At 41.1% G+C, this 23,115-nt stretch overlaps 1 protein-coding gene across 4 annotated transcripts in view; it reads right to left on the reverse strand.

Moving 5' to 3' along the window:
• Positions 1–23,115, reverse strand: part of LOC133614326 (MAP/microtubule affinity-regulating kinase 4-like) — a 127,732-nt gene that overhangs the window by 90,601 nt on the left and 14,016 nt on the right. For all 4 annotated transcript variants that reach the window (XM_061972182.1, XM_061972186.1, XM_061972185.1 and 1 more), the window contains exon 2: positions 509–706. In XM_061972182.1, the coding sequence (XP_061828166.1) occupies positions 509–706 (198 nt within the window). The remainder of the gene's footprint in view (positions 1–508; positions 707–23,115) is intronic.

Below are 23,115 nucleotides of genomic sequence, written 5' to 3' on the forward strand. Positions count from 1 at the left end.
AGTAGTTGGCAGGTATGTAAAAGGTAAATACATAAATGTTAGCAACAAACTAAGATTTCTAATCAGGTGAATTGTTCAGCTTATAATGCTGATTGTGAACACAAATGTCCTCCAGGCGCCACAGTGAGGACAAACACACAACAGTGTTTGACTGTGAGAAAGTACAGGAAGTGAGGACCACAAACCAACACGGATCAACGGTGGCCCTCTCAAGGACTACGTCAAACCAACACGCTGAGCTATGAATTGATTTACGAGGACCCCGACTTAAACAAGTGTAAAAACTTATTGGGGTGTGGTATACCATTTAGTGGTCAATTGTACGGACTATGAACTGTACTGTGCAATCTACTTATAAAAGCTTCAATCAAAGAGCCACTGTTACTCACATGACTCACACACAGTTTCATTCATGGCTTTTTGACAAGTTAGCTGCTGTGAAACAATGTAGGTCATCGTCATCACAGCTGGCAAGAACCACCACAGTAGTAAAAGCCTTCAAACTCACCTCTCTGCCCGTCAGGATGTGCCGCGCCAGTTTGACCTTGGCAAAGTTGCCTTTGCCGATGGTCTTGAGCAGCCGGTAGTTCCCGATGTGCGGCTGCTCGTCCGAACACAGTGCGATGGAGTTTCGACATCGTGCGCCCAGCGAGCGGCTCGACCAGCCCGTTCCTTTGTCTGAGCGGCTGGTGGAAAGGGAGGTGTGCTGAGGGGACAAGACGATACAGGTGGACCATCAGGATCAGCAACACTCAGTAGAAAAACATACAGGTGTGGCTTTCAGGTCCACTGCGACCACAACAGTCCTACAAAACTTGCCGTTAATTAGTGTGTGGCCAGACCTCCATACTGTAATGGATCATGTACGCTTTTCGTACAGAGGACTTTTTGTTTGATTTGACAACATTTTTTCGTATATGGCCATACATTGCGTCTAACAAACTCGTTTGTTTGCCTGCGCATCTTGAAATCCAGGGCCAGTACAACTGTAAAATAAACCACAATTGAGCAGGAGGAGCCTGCAAGTGCCAGCACTTTAATAAAGAAGTTAGGAAAGCATAAATAGGTGGCATCGGTGTGGTTCTCCACTTTAATCCTCCACCTTCGCTCATCGACATTTTCACCAACAAGAGTCTGAAATGGAGTAATGGGATTAACGTTGTTTCTTATGGGAAAATATGCTTAGTTAGATACGGTAGTTGTATTGCTTACCACCTAAAACGACCCGATTTTAACAAATTAGAATTCCCCCCAAAACATGTTGTCTTCTTATAAGGATTGTGCAGGATAGGCAAAAGTCCCAACAAAAGTGCAGTTCTCCTTTAACTTTACATTTAGCAGAATAAAACAACTCCGAATGGATGGGGCATGTTTCCACAAACAAGAAGCTGAAATCAGTCTATATTTCTCAAGTGTATGTTCAAATTAAATTCCTACCTGCTTATTAACTGTCAGAACATTCTAGAAGGAGGCAGTTTTAACACATAACACAGTGTTTCCCACACATTCATTTATTTGTGGCGGCCCGCCACGAAAGAATTACGTCCGCCACAAATGGATTTTTCGGCTTTTGACTCGCTCGACCGCTCATAAAAGCAATGGGACTGTCTGTGAATGTTGCTTGTAGTTACACCTCCGGTGCAGTAGGTGGCGGTAGCCTACTATGCATTGTAACTCCGCCAATAGCACTTAATTCACCTGGTGGGCCAGAAGAAGAAGAGGGACGGACGGACGGGACCAAAATACTCGCCGACTACTTTTCATAATGATGGCGCTTCCTACGTTTCTACCTCAAACGTCCAAAAGCTGCTGAAAGCCTTGATCCAGGATGCCATGGGGGAAAAAACTTAAATGGTGCCTTTTGGCGATAGTTAGCAGCTTGGTGGCTCATAGCCGGCTAGCTAACGCTTGCTAGCGTGGTAGCATTGCTTCATTTTTACAGGTGTTATAGGTAGATAGGTTATAGCTGCATCGCTCGCGGCTCGTCATATATTTAATGTTAATCCGCGATTTCACCGAGCGTTTCACTGACGGTTTCGCCTGACGCTGCTTCATTAACACCGCCGCTGTTTGACTCGGTCACCTGTTTTCATACCGACGAGCTAACGTGTCCAGGTTATAACCCTGTTGTCAATAAACACACGTGGACTGAAGCTAAATTGTCCACTGTCCACTGCAGCATGTGAATGCAATGAAAAGAATAAAATCTGAGCCAACCAGCTGTTAAAATGTTGTCCAGGTTAATGTTTTGGCCATTAAAGGCCCTTCATTTCAAGATTTCAACTGTGATTGGGCTTTAAACAGGTGGATGACCTGTTCAGATGAGTGTAACTGCTACTGGTCAAATAATGTGAAATAGCATTTAATTTTACATGTATGCAATGCCATTTAAATGTAATTATAGATAATAATAATAATAATAAATACTGTGTAGTGTTGTAAATAGTCAACGGGAAGGATTCTAGTAAGATATAAGCCATGAGCACTACACAGCCAGAAAAAAACCTAGGCAGGACAAGTAAAAATATTGGGGCAAGTAGATTTGAGAAGTCGGGCAAGTAGAAAAAAAACTTAACGTTGAACCCTGCATGTGTTGAGCTGCTGGTTAGACGGCACTGTACATAGAGCGCTTCTGCTCGTTAGTAATAAATTCTAATGTTGGATGTTCACTCCTTCACACAGATGAGTATAGAAAAATATTTTCAATGGCCGAAAAGGGCTGGACTTGGAGAGGAGGTAGGCCTACAGTCCGGACCACAGGTGCGACCAGTTCAGCAGCAGCAGGAGGAGGAGGAGGAGGAGGTTGACTGACTGTGGCAGGACACCTCTGCCTCTGTTTCACTTCATGTTGCTGGTAAATAATATGGTTGTAGTAGTAGGCTAAAGTTAAATTATTTAGTATTCACTAATTAAAGGGGCAGAGCTTTAAGAGACATTTTAGCTTTTATATTTTATAAGATATATTTTTTGTAAGAACCACTATTAATAAATATATTTCAGTGAATCACTAATTGTTCAAATCTGTATATAAATATGTACATAAAATGTTGTAATTATATTCCAACTCCGCGTTCTTCTTGGTCATCGCCGCTGCCGCCCCAACGCCCTCCCGCCGACCACACCAACACAAATAGATGCCTGTCCTGTGGGAAACACTGTAACATAATGCACATTAACAGCAAAAGTTATTTTTTTGTATTCAACATTGAAGTAGATTAAAACCATTAGTAGACAACAGCAATAACAATGGGGATAGTGCAACCGAGGTGGCGAGTCATGTTCAGAGGCTTTGGGGTCGGGTGAGGTGAGGTGAGTGCTTGCAACATAAACAATGAAGACAAATCCCTCCGTCTGCTGTACACACAAACTGGCCCTTTATAAACAAACTAGCTTCAACCTTCAGGACCAAATTCTTTCCTTCAAGCTGTACTTTCACCTTCATTTTCTCATCCCTATCACCCTTCCCCCAATCATTCTCCCCACGTCTCGGCTGTCCCCCTCCCCCAGACGTTCCGTTCCCTCGACACTGCTCCCCTATGCCCGGGCACGTCTTTTGTCTCACGACACCACCTTCATTTTGGGCGACCAATGAGCATGCATCACTTTGAGCCTCTGTATCATTTAAAAAAAACCCGAACCAAGCAGTAAGTGCCCGCTGTCATGCCTACGACAATGGAGTTTGAGACTTTGATTAAAATGGCAGCGTTTGTTTGTAAGGCAGCTCGTTGAATAAAACACTTCTTTTTTTTTCACTTTTTACTTTACAAAAGAGGAAGCGTGGAATACTTCTCCGGTTGCATTATTTGGGTTTTACTTTATTAAATGTTAGAATATGTTCTAGAGCAGGGGTGCTCATTACGTCGATCGCGAGCTACCGGTCGATCTCGGAGGGTGTGTCAGTCGATCACCAGCCAGGCATTAAAAAAAAATAGTCCTAAAAATGAGCGATCATAAATCTTCACTATGACGTCACTTTCGTCACTTGATTGACATTCACGGCACCCGAGGGTCTTCTGAGATGACGCTGGCTGCTGCCAGCTCATTAAAATTACCGACTGGAAGGCGAGAAACACTTTATTTCAACAGACTCTGGCGCCGTACCTGTTGTCAAAACTCCAAAGACCGACTGCACAGTTGCGCTAACAAAACAAGAGTCTCAGAAAGCTGGCGTGCACAAGCTAGCAAGCTACGGAGTTTGCCGACAATGTATTTCTTGTAAAGTGTATACAAAGGAGTACGGAAGCTGGACAAATAAGATGCCAAAAACCAACCACTTTCATGTGGTATTGGACAGAAAGGAGGACTTTTTTCTCCTCCATTCGAAAATGCGGACGTTTTTAGCACCACTGTCTGATTCCAATCAATGCAAGTCATCAGAATCAGGTAATACACCAACTTATATTCTTGTCTTCATGAAAGAAAGGAATATATATGTGTTAAACATCCTTGTATTATCTTTAAACACCTTTAACTTATTAACAATATTAACTATATGTGTTAAACATGCTTGCATTATCTTTAAACACCTTAGCTTGTTAACAATATTAACTATATGTGTTAAACATGCTTGCATTATCTTTAAACACCTTTAACTTATTAACAATATTAACTATGTGTTAAACATGCTTGTATTATCATTAAACACCTTTAACTTGTTAACAATATTAACTATATGTGTTAAACATCCTTGTATTATCTTTAAACACCTTAACTTGTTAACAATATTAACTATATGTGTTAAACATGCTTGCATTATCTTTAAACACCTTTAACTTATTAACAATATTAACTATGTGTTAAACATGCTTGTATTATCATTAAACACCTTTAACTTGTTAACAATATTAACTATATGTGTTAAACATGCTTGCATTATCTTTAAACACCTTTAACTTGTTAACAATATTAACCATATGTATTAAACATACTTGTATTATCATTAAACGCCTTTAATTTATTAACAATATTAACTATATGTATTAAACATTCTTGTATTATCATTAAACACCTTTAATTTATTAACAATATTAACTATGTGTTAAACATGCTTGCATTATCATTAAACACCTTTAACTTATTAACAAAAACATATATTTCATAAATAAGTAAATATAAATGATATATATGAATGAGGTAGATCCCCACGACTTGATCAATTGAAAAGTAGCTCGCCTGCAGAAAAAGTGTGAGCACCCCTGTTCTAGAGATTAACGATACGAACATTTCATGTTAAGGTTACGATTATTATTATCGCAGTTTTGTGGAATGTGCTCAAAAAGTACTTACACAATGAAATATTTAGATTTTTTTTAAATATCTTAAACAAATTACACTGTTAGTATATTTTCCTTCACTGATTAGTGTGAGTGCTCTGGCGTCCAACTCTGTTCAGCGGTCCTTAAACGCACCGTAAAACACTTCTGTGTCATATTCCTCGGAGTATAGATCAATCACTCTGTTTTAAGAGAACACAGCTTATAGGTTCAATGTGCACTTTGAATCTCTTAGTTGTTCACACAGCAATAGGTTTAGATTGTTGTTTCTTAACGAGGAAAGACGTTAATGTCTCTTGTATTCACGCGAGCATTTAAGCTATCAAGCTAGCTCAGTCTGTCCATGAGTTTACTAAAGTGCGGCTATATCAATCATATTTTTTTATTTAAAAAATTTAAAGCAGTAATATAAACCGTCAAGAGTTCTACCACGATTATAATTAATACCATTTCTATTACATCCATATTTATTTATTTTTTTATTATTATATTTTTCTACTGTCCACTTAGGACGGCAGTTCAAATGAACTTGAAAGCCGTTGGGGAAAAAGTTAAGTGGATGCAATATTTTGAATACTGGTTTGGCTTATAAGATGACAGCTTGTGACTGATGATGTCACATAGCATCATCATCACCCGCCATAAGAGAAAATACCAAGAGGCTTCCTTTAGTATCTCGTAACATTTTTACGTGAAGTGCCAACATTGTGTCAACATGACATTTTTACATAAAGCTGTCAAAATGTCAGTGTTGTAGAAATGTTTTCATCAGTTGTTGCCAGAGGTGGGTAGAGTAGCCAGAATTTGTACTCAAGTAAGAGTACTGTTACTTTAGAGATTTATTACTCAAGTAAAAGTAAGGAGTAGTCACCCAAATATTTACTTGAGTAAAAGTAAAAAGTATGTTGTGAAAAAACTACTCAAGTACTGAGTAACTGATGAGTAACATACACACACATATCATATATATATATATACATATACCGTATTTTCCGCACTATTAGCCGCACCTAAAAACCACAAATTTACTCAAAAGCTGACAGTGCGGCTTATAACCCGGTGCGCTTTATATATGGATTAATATTAAGATTCATTTTCATAAAGTTTCGGTCTCGCAACTACGGTAAACAGCCGCCATCTTTTTTCCCCGTAGAAGCGGAAGCGCTTCTTCTTCTACGGCAAGCAACCGCCAAGGTAAGCACCCGCCCCCATAGAACAGGAAGCGCTTCTTCTTCTACTGTAAGCAACCACCCGCCCCCGTAGAAGAAGAAGAAGTGCGCGGATATTACGTTTCATTTCCTTTGTGTGTTTACATCTGTAAAGACCACAAAATGGCTCCTACTAAGCGACAGGTTTCCGGTTCATGAAAAGACGCAATCTCTCCATCCGCACACGGACTACTATTTCACAGCAACTGCCTAAAGACTTTCAAGAAAAGCTGGCTACTTTCCGTGCATATTGTAAAAACAAGATAGCTGAAAAAAAGATCCGGCCAGAGAACATTATCAACATGGACGAGGTTCCACTGACTTTTGATATTCCTGTGAACCGCACTGTGGATACAACGGGAGCACGTACGGTGAATATTCGCACCACAGGGAATGAGAAGTCATCCTTCACTGTGGTTCTAGCTTGCCATGCTAATGGCCAGAAACTTCCACCCATGGTGATATTCAAAAGGAAGACCTTGCCAAAAGAGACCTTTCCAGCCGGCGTCATCATAAAAGCTAACTCGAAGGGATGGATGGATGAAGAAAAGATGAGCGAGTGGTTAAGGTAAGTTTACGCGAAGAGGCCGGGTGGCTTTTTTCACGCAGCTCCGTCCATGTTGATATACGACTCCATGCGCGCCCACATCACGCTGGTTTTTAATATATTATTAAAGTTTGACTGACCTATCTGACTGTTTTTTTGACATTCCTTTAGCGCAGTTAGATGCGGCTTATAACACGGGGCGGCTTATAGGTGGACAAAGTTTTGAAATATGCCGTTCATTGAAGGCGCGGCTTATAACCCAGGGCGCCTTATGGTGCGGAAAATACGGTATACACATACACATATATATATATATATATATATATATATATATATATACACATATATATATATATATATATATATATATATATATATATATATATACACATATATATATATATATATATATATATACATACATTGATATATACAGTATATAATTTATATTTATTTATTTTGCCGTTTTTGTTTACATGTTAAAGGTGTTTTCATGAATATACATGCATGTTTAACACATATAGATTCCTTTCTTTCATGAAGACAAGAATATAAGTTGGTGTATTACCTGATTCTGATAACTTGCATTGATTGGAATCAGACAGTAGTGATGATAACGTCCACATTTTCGAATGGAAGAGAAAAAAAGTCTTCCTTTCTGTCTAATACCACATGAAAGTGGTTGGTTTTTGGCATCTTATTTTCCCAGCTTCCATATTCGTTTCTATACACTTTACAAGAAATACATTGGCGGCAAACTCCGTAGCTTGCTAGCTTGTTTGCGCTGGCTTTCGGAGACTCTTGTTTTGAAAGCGCAGGCGCGATGGAGCGGCACTTTTATTGTGAAGACAGGAACTGTGCAGTCAGTCTTTAGGCTTTTGACGGGAAGTACGGTTGAAATAAAAAAATGGTCTTTTTTCCTTCACATTTTTGATTGATTGATTGGAACTTTTATTAGTAGATTGCACAGTACAGTGCATATTCCGTACAATTGACCACTAAATGGTAACACCCCAATACGTTTTTCAACTTGTTTAAGTCAGGTCATGTGACCCCTGGCTCTGTTTGATTGGTCCAACGTCACCAGTGACTGCATCTGATTGGTGGAACGGAGTGAACGTCACCAGTGACTGTATTTGTTGAAACGCAGGCACTATGAAGGTCTGTCTGACAGACCAAAACAAACAAAGCGTGCATTAACAGATCGATAAAAATTAGTAGCGAGTAGCGAGCTGAATGGAGATAAAAGTAGTGGAGTAAAAGTAGCGTTTCTTCTCTATAAATATACTCAAGTAAAAGTAAAAGTATGTTGCATTAAAACTACTCTTAGAAGTACAATTTATCCCAAAAGTTACTCAAGTAGATGTAACGGAGTAAATGTAGCGCGTTACTACCCACCTCTGGTTGTCGGTGTAATTAACTGGATGCTTAGGATTTATTGACAGTGTTTCACATTGGATAATTGGCTGTTCAATTGATTGAAAACGGAATTAGGAAACAGCTTCCTGCAATAATCAATTAATAAATAATAACTTGAGCACATTTCATGACTGAAATGTATGAAAGTGCTGATCTTCTAATATCTGACCAGCAAAAACAACGGCGAAGAGTTAAATGTGTTGTAGTGAAGAACGTCAGCTAAGAATGCTAATTGCCTGTGCAGGTAAATGTTTTGACATGTTACATTGTGTAAGTGACGTTGTGAGAGGAATAAGGAGAAACAATCCGGCTGCTGCTGTCATGTTAATAATGTGTGTGTTGTAAGAGGAAGTGCGACACGCATGGACAGGATGTGTGACGTCGTTCCCCGGCTGAAGAGTGGCGCAACCTTGAAACCCTCCCCACCGTCCCTGTGGCAATAACACACATCCATCAGCAGCCAAGCTCCAGTTCCCGTTCCCTCTCTGGGCTTTGCGACCTCACACGGGCGTGTCACGGGCCACACAACTACAATATGACTGGTGCAAAACACAAACGCAATATGACACGCAGAACACACGGCGGACGCGACATGTCTTCCGAGAGAGAGACTACCAGAGGCGTGACTCATCAGCTGACACTAAGTGTTATTTGGGACGTCACATCCATTTGGGTAATGACTGTGATTTAGCGTTGCGGTGTTGTGTTGCAGATGAGCAGTAACGCAATGTGTGTGTTGCCACAACACGTGTGCCAAGCAGAACTGTCAATGAGGCGTATTTTTGTTTAACGACTATAGTCCAGTATATCTTTTTAAAATCTCACGACAAACACACTTTGCTGTTGTCTTTGGGCGCCACAGCGAGTCAACTGCATGAGATTTGGCTTAGTCTTTACGCCGGCTGTTTTGGGACATCTCCAATGGGTATGTGCAAGCAGGCTGGGAATGGAACCCGTGCCATCTGCAGTGTGTACCATTACTCCACTGCAGATGAGGACAAGTTGAATATGAATGTTTTGGGCCCTGTCTTTATTCTGTATGCGTCACACTTTGGGGAATTCCTTTTTTCTGTTCCCCCTGCACAAAGCTAAGTATTAAGGCATGCTCGCTGTGGAAGAGGTCCAACATCAGTGACCTCTGACCTCACAAATGAACAAACATTCCCGCAACCCATCCATCTTCTTCCGCTTATCCGAGGTCGGGTCGCGGGGGCAGCAGCCTAAGCAGGGAAGCCCAGACTTTCCTCTCCCCAGCCACTTCGTCCAGCTCTTCCTGTGGGATCCCGAGGCGTTCCCAGGCCAGCCGGGAGACATAGTCTGCCCAACGTGTCCTGGGTCTTCCCCGCGGCCTCCTACCGGTCGGACGTGCCCTAAACACCTCCCTAGAGAGGCGTTCGGGTGGCATCCTGACCAGATGCCTGAACCACCTCATCTGGCTCCTCTCCATGTGGAGAAGCAGCGGCTTTACTTTGAGCTCCCCCCGGATGACAGAGCTTCTCACCCTATCTCTAAGGGAGAGCCCCGCCACCCGGCGGAGGAAACTCATTTCGGCCGCTTGTACCCGTGATCTTGTCCTTTCGGTCATAACCCAAAGCTCATGACCATAGGTGAGGATGGGAACGTAGATCGACCGGTAAATTGAGAGCTTTGCCTTCCGGCTCAGCTCCTTCTTCACCACAACGGATCGATACAGCGTCCGCATTACTGAAGACGCCGCACCGATCCGCCTGTCGATCTCACGATCCACTCTTCCCTCACTCATGAACAAGACTCCGAGGTACTTGAACTCCTCCACTTGGGGCAGGGTCTCCTCCCCAACCCGAAGATGGCATTCCACCCTTTTCCGGGCGAGAACCATGGACTCGGACTTGGAGGTGCTGATTCTCATCCCAGTCGCTTCACACTCGGCTGCGATCCAGCGAGAGCTGAAGATCCTGGCCAGATGAAGCCATCAGGACCACATCATCTGCAAAAAGCAGAGACCTAATCCTGTAGCCACCAAACCAGATCCCCTCAACGCCTTGACTGCGCCTAGAAATTCTGTCCATAAAGGTTATGAACAGAATGGGTGACAAAGGGCAGCCTTGGCGGAGTCCAACCCTCACTGGAAAAGTGTCCGACTTACTGCCGGCAATGCGGACCAAGCTCTGACACTGATCATACAGGGAGCGGACCGCCAAAATCAGACAGTCCGATACCCCATACTCTCTGAGCACTCCCCACAGGACTTCCCGAGGGACACGGTCGAATGCCTTCTCCAAGTCCACAAAGCACATGTAGACTGGTTGGGAAAACTCCCATGCACCCTCAAGGACCCTGCCGAGAGTATAGAGCTGGTCCACAGTTCCACGACCAGGACGAAAACCACACTGTTCCTCCTGAATCCGAGGTTCGGCTATCCGGCGTAGCCTCCTCTCCAGTATACCTGAATAGACCTTACGGAGAAGGCTGAGGAGTGTGATCCCACGATAGTTAGAACACACCCTCCGGTTCCCCTTCTTAAAGAGAGGAACCACCACCCCGGTCTGCCAATCCAGAGGTACCGCCCCCGATGTTCTTGCAACCGTGCTCCAAAATCTTGCACCAACAAGTGGAAGTTGTTCCTTAAATTTTGATACTTGTTTTCATTGAGGGCCGCTTCGCAGTTATGTTTGCCCCCAGAGGGCCGCTTCTAACAGTGAATGATATTATTACACAATTGCCTGTGCATTTTTTTTTATATATGTACAATGTAAAAAAAAATTTTTTAAATCTGTAGATTTTATGGTAAAAAAAAAAACTGCAGCACAGTCGCACAAAATTTACCATAAACATTTACATTGGTTTTTACACAATATTACTGGAAATGGAAAAACACTACCACTGTTTTTATGGTAAAAAAAAACGGTCAGCTCAGTTGCCAGAATTTTTAAGTTTTAAGTACCGTATTTTCCGCACTATTAGCCGCACCTAAAAACCACAAATTTACTCAAAAGCTGACAGTGCGGCTTATAACCCGGTGCGCTTTATATATGGATTAATATTAAGATTCATTTTCATAAAGTTTAGGTCTCGCAACTACGGTAAACAGCCGCCATCTTTTTTCCCCGTAGAAGAGGAAGTGCTTCTTCTTCTACGGTAAGCAACCGCCAAGGTAAGCACCCGCCCCCATAGAAGAAGAAGCGCGCGGGTATTACGTTTCATTTCCTTTGTGTGTTTACATCTGTAAAGACCACAAAATGGCTCCTACTAAGCGACACACTGTGGTTCTAGCTTGCCATGCTAATGGCCAGAAACTTCCACCCATGGTGATATTCAAAAGGAAGACCTTGCCAAAAGAGAACTTTCCAGCCGGCGTCATCATAAAAGCTAACTCGAAGGGATGGATGGATGAAGAAAAGATGAGCGAGTGGTTAAGGGAAGTTTACGCGAAGAGGCCGGGTGGCTTTTTTCACGCAGCTCCGTCCATGTTGATATACGACTCCATGCGCGCCCACATCACAGATGGTGTCAAAAAACAAGTGAAGCACACAAATACAACACTCGCCGTCATTCCGGGTGGATTAACCAAAGAACTCCAACCGCTCGATATTGGTGTCAACAAGGCATTTAAAGCATGACTGCGAACGGCGTGGGAACAATGGATGACCGAAGGCGAACACACATTCACTAAGACAGGGAGACAGCGCCGGACGACATACGCCAACATCTGCCAGTGGATCGTAAATGCCTGGGCGGATATTTCGGTCTCAACTGTGGTCCGAGCTTTCCGGAAGGCAGGATTCACAGAACTGCTGGACAACAGCGACACTGACTCTGATGACTTCGACGAGACGGAGCCGGCCATTTTGGATCCCATATTCGCCCAACTTTTTAATTTGGAAACCGTAGGAGAAGAATTCGAGGGATTTATGAATGAAGAATAACTTCAGAAAGTGAGTTTATGTTTATTTTGTGTGTTGTGACATTAACGCTCTGCACTATTTTGAATTTTACTATGTTTGTGATTGCACATTTGCACATTACCGTACATTTTGGGAGTGAACAGAGTTGTTAGAACGCTGGTTTTTAATATATTATTAAAGTTTGACTGACCTATTTGACTGTTTTTTTGACATTCCTTTAGCGCAGTTAGATGCGGCTTACAACACGGGGCGGCTTATAGGTGGACAAAGTTTTGAAATATGCCGTTCATTGAAGGCGCGGCTTATAACACGGGGCGGCTTATGGTGCGGAAAATACGGTAAAATGTAATTTTTTTTTAATGTAAATAGAAAATGCTGCAATTGGTCCCTGGACAACTCTAATCTAAACCATAAGGAAGTGTGTTAGAATGATCAGAGGCCCCCTTTCAAATGCACGATTGGAAACCATATCCCTGTTGCATGTACACACTCAAAGTGGACCTTAGTTTCTACCAGTCGTTGTGGAGGACTGATGAACCAGCATTAAAGGGGAACTGCACCTTTTTTAGAATTGTGCCTATTGGTCACAATCATTATGAGAGACAAGAACATACGTATATGTCCCTTAAATGTGGATACTTGTTTTCATTGAGGGCCGCTTTGCAGTTATGTTTGTCCCCAGAGGGCCGTTTATAATATTATATTATTACTCTATTGCCTATGCATTTCATTTTATTTTTTTTATGTACAATTAAAAAAAAAAAAATCTGTAGATTTAATGGTAAATAAATAAATGGGTTATACTTGTATAGTGCTTTTCTACCTTCAAGGTACTCAAAGCACTTTGACAGTATTTCCACATTCACCCATTCACACACACATTCACACACTGATGGCGGGAGCTGCCATGCACGGCGCTAACCAGCAGCCATCAGGAGCAAGGGTGAAGTGTCTTGCCCAAGGACACAACGGACGTGACTAGGGTGGTAGAAGGTGGGGATTGAACCCCAGTAACCAGCAACACTCCGATTGCTGACACGGCCACTCTACCAACTTCACCACGCCGTCAAAAAAAAACCTGTCAGCTCAGTCGCAAGAAATTTACCGTAAACATTTACAGTGGTTTTTACACAATACTACTGTAAATGGAAACACACTACCACTGTTTTTATGGTAAAAAACAAACCCTGTCAGCTCAGTAGCCAGAATTTTACAGTAAAATGTAAGTTTTTTTTATTTTTTATTACTGTAAATAGAAAATGCTTTTTTTACAGTAAAATTCTGGCAACTGAGCTGCTGTTTTTTTTTTTACAGTAAAAACTGTAGATTTTACACTGTATTACTGTAAATGGCAAAACAGTACCACAGTTTTTTTTTTAAATACAAACACAATTTTATCGTCAAAAAAAACAGCGTAAAAAACATTTCCATTGAAATGCTGTACAACCAGACTAAATGTGACAATTTTACCGTGAAATCTATGGCCATTTTTAGAGTGTACAATTTGATGAATAACTTGCTTTGAAATCATAAGTCAAGCAGATAAAAAGTATTTATTTCTATTTTAACAAAAAAAAATGTTTTGAATGGATGGGAATATATTTGTTGTATTATCAGATAATATTCAACTTAAAGCACATGTTTTTTTTTGTCAAAACAGAAAGAACTAATATATTTAGTAAGAAAAGATAAAGTACTTTATTGACACATTGTTGTGATGAGGTAGCGACTTGTCCAGGGTGTACACCGCCTTCCGCCCGTTTGAAGCTGAGATAGGCTCCAGCGCCCCCAAAAGGAATAAGCAGTAGAAAGTGGATGGATGGATTTTTCCAGGCTTTTGAAGACCAAAAAAATGATGTGGCACAGGCCTTGAGTTTGACACCTGTGTCCTAAAGCAATGTCAATGACCACAGGAAGGTGCTCAGTGTTACTTCCTGTCAGAGCGACAAATAGCCACCGTGTCTCAGGGTTGCATTGGCGCCGGGCCAAGGGCCAAACAACCATTATTCCTGCAACATGGAATACCTACGCAGGGTAAATGTGACAGCTTATTGAGTACCGTATTTTCCGCACCATAAGGCGCCCTGGGTTATAAGCCGCGCCTTCAATGAACGGCATATTTCAAAACTTTGTCCACCTATAAGCCGCCCCGTGTTGTAAGCTGCATCTAACTGCGCTAAAGGAATGTCAAAAAAACAGTCAGATAGGTCAGTCAAACTTTAATAATATATTAAAAACCAGCGTGATGTGGGCGCGCATGGAGTCGTATATCAACATGGACGGAGCTGCGTGAAAAAAGCCACCCGGCCTCTTCGCGTAAACTTACCTTAACCACTCGCTCATCTTTTCTTCATCCATCCATCCCTTCGAGTTAGCTTTTATGATGACGCCGGCTGGAAAGGTCTCTTTTGGCAAGGTCTTCCTTTTGAATATCACCATGGGTGGAAGTTTCTGGCCATTAGCATGGCAAGCTAGAACCACAGTGAAGGATGACTTCTCATTCCCTGTGGTGCGAATATTCACCGTACGTGCTCCCGTTGTATCCACAGTGCGGTTCACAGGAATATCAAAAGTCAGTGGAACCTCGTCCATGTTGATAATGTTCTCTGGCCGGATCTTTTTTTCAGCTATCTTGTTTTTACAATATGCACGGAAAGTAGCCAGCTTTTCTTGAAAGTCTTTAGGCAGTTGCTGTGAAATAGTAGTCCGTGTGCGGATGGAGAGATTGCGTCTTTTCATGAACCGGAAACCTGTCGCTTAGTAGGAGCCATTTTGTAGTCTTTACAGATGTAAACACACAAAGGAAATGAAACGTAATATCCGCGCGCTTCTTCTTCTTCTACGGGGGCGGGTGGTTGCTTACAGTAGAAGAAGAAGCGCTTCCTCTTCTATGGGGGCGGGTGCTTACCTTGGCGGTTGCTTGCGTAGAAGAAGAAGCACTTCCTCTTCTACGGGGAAAAAGATGGCGGCTGTTTACCGTAGTTGCGAGACCGAAACTTTATGAAAATGAATCTTAATATTAATCCATATATAAAGCGCACCGGGTTATAAGCCGCACTGTCAGCTTTTGAGTAAATTTGTGGTTTTTAGGTGCGGCTAATAGTGCGGAAAATACGGTACATGGTCACACATGATCCAAATGTGTGCACATTTTAGGAGTATTCAACTCTTTAAAGAGAGTTGATTTCCTTTAAAAAGTGAGGGCAGCAAGAATGAACACAAAGCAAAAAAAGTCTGAAATGAGAACATTGGCAAGGAGCTTTCAAGCAACTTAAATATGTAATTGAAATGTTTTGACTGGTGTGTAGCAGAGTAGCTGCTTCACACATCACTCTTGAACAACTTGATTGTTGCCATTTTGAGCCATTCCTTCCTGCAGTCACTTTTGCAGTGACAGACCTTGAAATTGGTGTGCACGTGCAACCACGGTGGACAGACCACCTGCACCAGTAAAGATTAGCAAGTTGGCTCCACGTCAGACCACTTCTACACTGTAAGAGTGTTGTTTCCTTCAGGCTGCGTTGTCATTACAGGCTTCTTATCTTGCAGTTTCTCGGTCAGCAGTAGCCAAGACTTCACTTGCTGCAGGCGGGGCAGCTTTGACTTTGTAGAAAATGTTTACAATGACTTTCAGGTAAATACACGCTTGACAGCGCCGCTAAAGCTAGTCACGTCCCGTGTCAACTCAGTCACCTTCCATTCATCATTACATCACTGAACAATTGCAATAAAGCTACATACCTGCCAACTTTTGAAATCAGAAAAACCTAGTAGCCAGGGTCCAGGACAAAGTCCTGGTGGGGGGTTCAGGCTTCGCCCCCCGACGCAAAATGATTATTAGCATTCAGACAGGTTAAAATGTTGCTAAAACCATCACTTTTCTATCAGTCACAGTGACTTTTCAAAACAAAAATATTCCAGCAAAAATCATATGGGTTGATTGACATGTTTATTCTGTCAGCTAACTTCAATAGTTTGAAATTATTTTGACAGTTAATGCCAGTTATCCTGTCAACCTTTCACAAGACTTCAATTTGTTAATTGAAAGTATAAACACTTTTTACAGTAAACAAATGGTAAAACAGTACTAAACAATTCCATAAAAAAAAAAATTGGTGTCATTATTAACTTTCTGTCCAAGCTTGTATAATCTACTGCCTTGTTCAATTGTAAAAAATATTCTGTGCCTAAAATTCACATTTCTATCACAATGATCATACTGTAAACATGGTAAGCTAACTTCATTAAAATTAATAGTCCTGTCAATAGCATGGAATTACAATTCAAATGTAGTTTTTTTGTAAGCCTTTCAAAAGAATTCAAAATATGAAAAATGAATGAAAATTAATTGAAGCCATCAGACACTTGAAAAGTGGCACATCACATCTCTAATGTAATCATTTGAACTTTTCAACAGAAATAGCACTGCAAAAATATTAAGGACATACTTCTGTATTTTGGTAGTTATGCTGTCAACATTTAACAAGATTTCTTCAACTTGGACTTGAAAGCATAAATAGTATAAACACTTTTAACAGTATAACAGTACTAAACAATTCCAATAGATAACATTGGTGTCATTACCTTTTTGTTTGCTCAATTATTGCCTCCGTAAATAAAACTTCGGCATTTATCACATCCAAAGAATCTGTTTGGGCGACGAAAAACGTTGAAAGTTTTCCACTTGTATCGCTAGCAACGGCATTAGACTTGTGTTTTTTTGTCCCAACGTGGTCTTTTACATGGCTAATTCCTCCGTGTCCGATCGAAAAATCTTGTCTGCACAAGGTGCAATTCGCGTAGTTTTCACCCTTTTTGGAAGGGATAATTATTCCCGGATAGGCTTTTGAATATTCTTCACGGAATGACTGCAGTTTTCTTTTCGGTTTAAGACTCGTTTGCGATTTTTCTCCGGCTGATTCCATGATCGTTCGCTCGTTTGGAAACAATGGCAACTGGTGCCTCGTGCTTGGCAGCGGTGCTATAAATAGCCTCGCGCATGGCATTCGGAATGGCTCGATAGGAAGTTACGGGAAGCAGTGTCGATTGTCATTGTTGTTACGCGATTTCGTGAATAAAACTTAAAAAAAATAAAATAAAATTAATGAAAAACCGTATTTTTTATCACTGCAACCGTAACCCGGAATAGGTTGATGAAAACCGTACTAATTACGGGAAAACCGGAGTAGTTGGCAGGTATGAAGCTATTCTCTATGCTGGGATTTAGGAAGCAAACTGGCTTGAAACTCCAAAAACAACATGGGTCACATAGACTACGTTAACAATGCAGACCAAAGTGGTCCAAATAGGATTTTTTATTGTATTTTATTTTTTTTAAATCTGATTTTTTTTCCAGCTGACTGTTTACACTGCAAGTAGGGCTGGGCGATATATCGCGGGTTTGTCTTTGTGCGATATAGAAAATGACTATATGGTGATATTCAAGTATACGTTCTCAGGCAGTTGCTTTTAGCTGCGGGCATTACACTACACTCACTCTTTCTTGTCTCTCCTTCTCACAGACACTTAAACAAGCGCACCTTCTTACATACGTCACATACGTATACGCACTCGCGGAGCAGAGAGGTAACGACATGGGTAACGTCAGCTGTGATACTAGTGGTAATACGAGAGAAAGAAGGTGCGAATCTGGTAACAAATGAAGGAAGAAGAATTAATTCCCAAGAAAAACAGCACGGGGTCCATCGTCTGGCGGTGGTTTGGCTTCAAGTGGGAATATGTCGAACAGACAACCGTAATTTGTCAAGTGTGGGGCTAAAGCGTTGCTACAAAAAGTAGCATTACTGCTAATTTGTAGCATAATCTGAAAATTCACCCGCTAGAGAATAAGGAGTGCTTGAAACTCCGCATGTCAACATCTCCGTTCGGTGCCACACCAACAAAATGCCGAGGCAACCATTTCCAGATCAACACCGTACGAAAAAAATAGTCAACAACAGAAGGAGATTACGTCCACAGGAACCTACCACATAGTGAAGGACAGTGACGTGCGGTGAGGTTCATGACTGGTGAGGCACTGACTTCATCACAGTCAGATTTACAAACATATGAACCCTAAAGAGTATCTTATTTACCATTTGATTGGCAGCAGTTAACGGGTTATATTTAAAAGCTCATACCGGCATTCTTCCCTGCTTGGCACTCAGCATCAAGGGTTGGAATTGGGGGTTAAATCACCAACAATTATTCCCGGGCGCAACGCCGCTGCTGCCCACTGTGAGGGAGCAGGCTTGGGGTAGGGGCGGGGTTTGGTGGTAGCGGGGGTGTATAATGCATCCCGGAAGAGTTAGGGCTGCATGGGATTCTGGGTGTTTGTTCTGTTGTGTTTATGTTGTGTTAAGGTGCAGATGTTCTCCGGAAATGTGTTTGTCATTCTTGTTTGGTTCAAAGTGTGGCGCATTATTAGTAAGAGTGTTAAAGTTGTTTTATATGGCCACCGTCAGTGTAACCTGTGTGGCTGTTGAACAAGGCTGTCACGTACGTGTGCAAGCAGAAGATGTATTTTGTATAACAAGTGTTAGGCTGGTACGCTGTTAATTCAGATTGTAGAGGGCAGCTAAATGTTGTAACATCATGGCATGCCCTTATTATATCTGTAAGGGTGAAAATCGGTGAATATTGCGACTTTTCTGCGAGATGCACTGAAATCCGGAAGTCTCACGGGAAAATTGGGGGGGTTCAGCAAGTAAGCTGCTGAGCCGCATCAGAGAGATCAAAGAGCCGCATGCGGCTCCGGAGCCGCGGGTTGCCGACCCCTGGTCTAGTCTCTTACGTGAATGAGATCAATAATATTATAATGTGTTCATCATTTCACACATAAGTCGCACCCCCGGCCAAACTATGAAGAAAACTGCGACTTATAGTCCGAAAAATACGGTACATGCGTTTACACTGAAGTCACATTTGAAAAGATCCAATTCCAATCGGATTCAGGACTACCTCCGGATGTGGCCTGAATCTGATGCCAAAAGATGAGATTTGAAGCACTTTGGAGCGTTATACGGGCAAAAAAATCTGTTCTGTGTCACTTGAGGGCGAAAAAAAAAATCATACATTCCTTTCTTTGTCAGATTTAGAAGTTATGCTTGAGTTTGTTGACTTTACAAGGAGAGTTTTGGTCAGTTGGTGTTCAGACTTGCCTCAGAGCAGTCGTTGTTGCTTCCTGGTGTGATGTGTCCTCTTATTTCTTACTCTTTAAAAAGTATTTGTTTGCTTTTAAGAATCTTGAACGACTTGGTGTGACGTGTCTAAAAGCAGCCTTTTATCTCTTACTCTCTAAAAACTAGTTGTCTGCTCAGAAGAATCTTCAACGAATAGTAGGGGAGGAAATTCCCAAATGGGGACACGGAGCTAGCCAAATCCAGCTGTCGGTGGGACTCACTGGAAATTGGACATAGTGCGCCAGAGGTGTAGCTCTCCTCTGGCAAAGGTAAATGATCTGCAGGGTTACATACAGAAAATGTTACAACTTTTACTTCCTCCATTTAGTTCAGTTTGATGCCTTCTGGACGCCGTGCCACACCCAAGGACCTCTCTAAACCATCCGATCTCTACCCTGTTTATTTGTTTAATAGAGTGGCATAGCCTTTTTTTGAGGGGTAAAAGAAGATCTTAATTAAAGGCTTTATTTTTTTTTAAGGTTCAATCTAGACTTGGGCAATATGGCTGAAAACTGTATCAGGTGTTTTTTATCGGTCACTACTGATATTTTTTTTTTATGACATATGCAAAATAAGGTCCATGAGAAAACACATTAAATGTACCGTATTTTCCGCACTATTAGCCGTACCTAAAAACCACAAATTTACTCAAAAGCTGACAGTGCGGCTTATAACCCGGTGCGCTTTATATATGGATTAATATTAAGATTCATTTTCATAAAGTTTCGGTCTCGCAACTACGGTAAACAGCCGCCATCTTTTTTCCCCGTAGAAGAGGAAGTGCTTCTTCTTCTACGCAAGCAACCGCCAAGGTAAGCACCCGCCCCCATAGAACAGGAAGCGCTTCTTCTTCTACTGTAAGCAACCACCCGCCCGCGTAGAAGAAGAAGAAGCGCGCGGATATTACGTTTCATTTCCTTTGTGTGTTTACATCTGTAAAGACCATAAAATGGCTCCTACTAAGCGACAGGTTTTCGGTTCATGAAAAGACGCAATCTCTCCATCCGCACACGGACTACTATTTCACAGCAACTGCCTAAAGACTTTCAAGAAAAGCTGGCTACTTTCCGTGCATATTGTAAAAACAAGATAGCTGAAAAAAAGATCCGGCCAGAGAACATTATCAACATGGACGAGGTTCCACTGACTTTTGATATTCCTGTGAACCGCACTGTGGATACAACGGGAGCACGTACGGTGAATATTCGCACCACAGGGAATGAGAAGTCATCCTTCACTGTGGTTCTAGCTTGCCATGCTAATGGCCAGAAACTTCCACCCATGGTGATATTCAAAAGGAAGACCTTGCCAAAAGAGACCTTTCCAGCCGGCGTCATCATAAAAGCTAACTCGAAGGGATGGATGGATGAAGAAAAGATGAGCGAGTGGTTAAGGTAAGTTTACGCGAAGAGGCCGGTTGGCTTTTTTCACGGAGCTCCGTCCATGTTGATATACGACTCCATGCGCGCCCACATCACGCTGGTTTTTAATATATTATTAAAGTTTGACTGACCTATCTGACTGTTTTTTTGACATTCCTTTAGCGCAGTTAGATGCGGCTTATAACACGGGGCGGCTTATAGGTGGACAAAGAAATATGCCGTTCATTGAAGGCGCGGCTTATAACCCAGGGCGGCTTATGGTGCGGAAAATATGGTACACATTTTTATTTAAAATATAACTTTCCTCTGCTTATATTCCCCTCAGCTAGAAAAGGAACTATCAACACTCCAACAGTCAATGTAAATAAACATTGAACACCAAACAATAATATCTTCAAATGAAGGCGCAAAAAAAATAAGGATTAATTATGTAAGAAATGCTTCATGAAGTGTAACAAAATAGTGCAAAGTGTACAAATGTAAACCTGCAGAAATCTGAGAAAAATTGTTTTCTGCAGGTTTAGTGCCAGGAAGTTACAAATGTGCTCCAAAGGGTGAGCACAGCTGAAGTGGTCCGACTATGGTCTGTTTTTTAAAAAATCCCCAAGAATAACCTGCCATACTGTGGAGGTGACTTTTCCTGTTTTATTGGACAATTTCTTTGCTGAGTTTTACTTTCTCTTTTCACTCCAAGCAAAGAATCATCCGCAACCAAACATGATATTTAATATAGGGCTGCAACAACTAATCGATTAAATCGATTATAAAAATATTTAGCGATTAATTTAGTCATTGATTCGTTGAATCTATGCTATGCACATGCGCAGAGGCTACTTTTTTTTCTTTTTTTTATTATTATTTTTTTAAGTAACCTTTATTTATAAACTGCAACATTTACAAACAGCTGAGAAACAATAACCAAAATAAGTATGGCGCCAGTATGCTGTTTTTTCCCAATAAAATACTGGAAAGGATAGAAATGTAGTTTGTCTCTTTTATCCGATTATTAATTGATTAATCGAAGTAATAATCGACAGATTAATCGATTATCAAATTAGTTGTTAGTTGCAGCCCTAATTTAATACTGTTACTTCATTTCCTGCATTGCCTTTTTTCATACAACAACCTTACTTTGCAATTTCTGGTTTCTTCCGACATCAACGAAAAAAAGTATTTCAACACTTCAACGAACACAGTTTGTATTGATATGGATTACGTATCTATCGCGATACATATTGATATCGTTTTGTTGCCCAGCCCGAGTTCAATTACCGTATGGCGGTGAGATCTACATCCATGTGGCGTTACTGACACCTAGGATGTATACTGCATACCGGTAAATTTTGGTACCGGTTCCTAATTAGGTCAGTCCATAAGGACCGAGAAGATTCTGAACTAATGATACGGTTATCGCTATTTTTTGTTCAGCTGACCGACGTAATTATGACACACTAGGGATGTCCGATAATGGCTTTTTGCCGATATCCGATATTGTCCAACTCTTTAATTACCGATACCGATATCAACCGATACTGATATATACAGTCGTGGAATTAACACATTATTATGCCTAATTTGGACAACCAGGTATGGTGAAGATAAGGTCCTTTTTTTTAAATATTAATAAAATAAAATAAGATAAATAAATTAAAAACATTTTCTTGAATAAAAAAGAAAGTAAAACAATATAAAAACAGTTACATAGAAACTAGTAATGAATGAAAATGAGTCAAATGAAGTGTTAAATGTTAGTACTATTAGTGGAGCAGCAGGTGTGCTTACGGACTGTATCCCTTGCAGACTGTATTGATATATATTGATATATAATGTAGGAACCACAATATTAATAACAGAAAGAAACAACAATGAGTGTAAATGGGGGAGGGAGGTTTTTTGGGTTGCTGCACTAATTGTAAGTGTATCTTGTGTTTTTTATCTTGATTTAATAAAAAAAATAAAAATAAAATTAAAAAAAGAACGATACCGATAAAAAAAAAAAACGATACCGATAATTTCCGATATTACATTTTAAAGCATTTATCGGCCGATAATTTACCGTATTTTGATCATTTCCAGGACAGATTTTTTCCGCGCATTGATTTCTGTTTCCATCGCAGCGCATGTCTGACTTCTGACAACATGTGTGTTCCTGCTTCCGGAATCAAACAAGAATGTGCGTTTTCTAATCAGGGCAGACTTGGTAACAGACAACGAAGACGAC

Source organism: Nerophis lumbriciformis, linkage group LG17 (assembly GCF_033978685.3).
Source record: "Nerophis lumbriciformis linkage group LG17, RoL_Nlum_v2.1, whole genome shotgun sequence".
NCBI lineage: Eukaryota > Metazoa > Chordata > Actinopteri > Syngnathiformes > Syngnathidae > Nerophis > Nerophis lumbriciformis.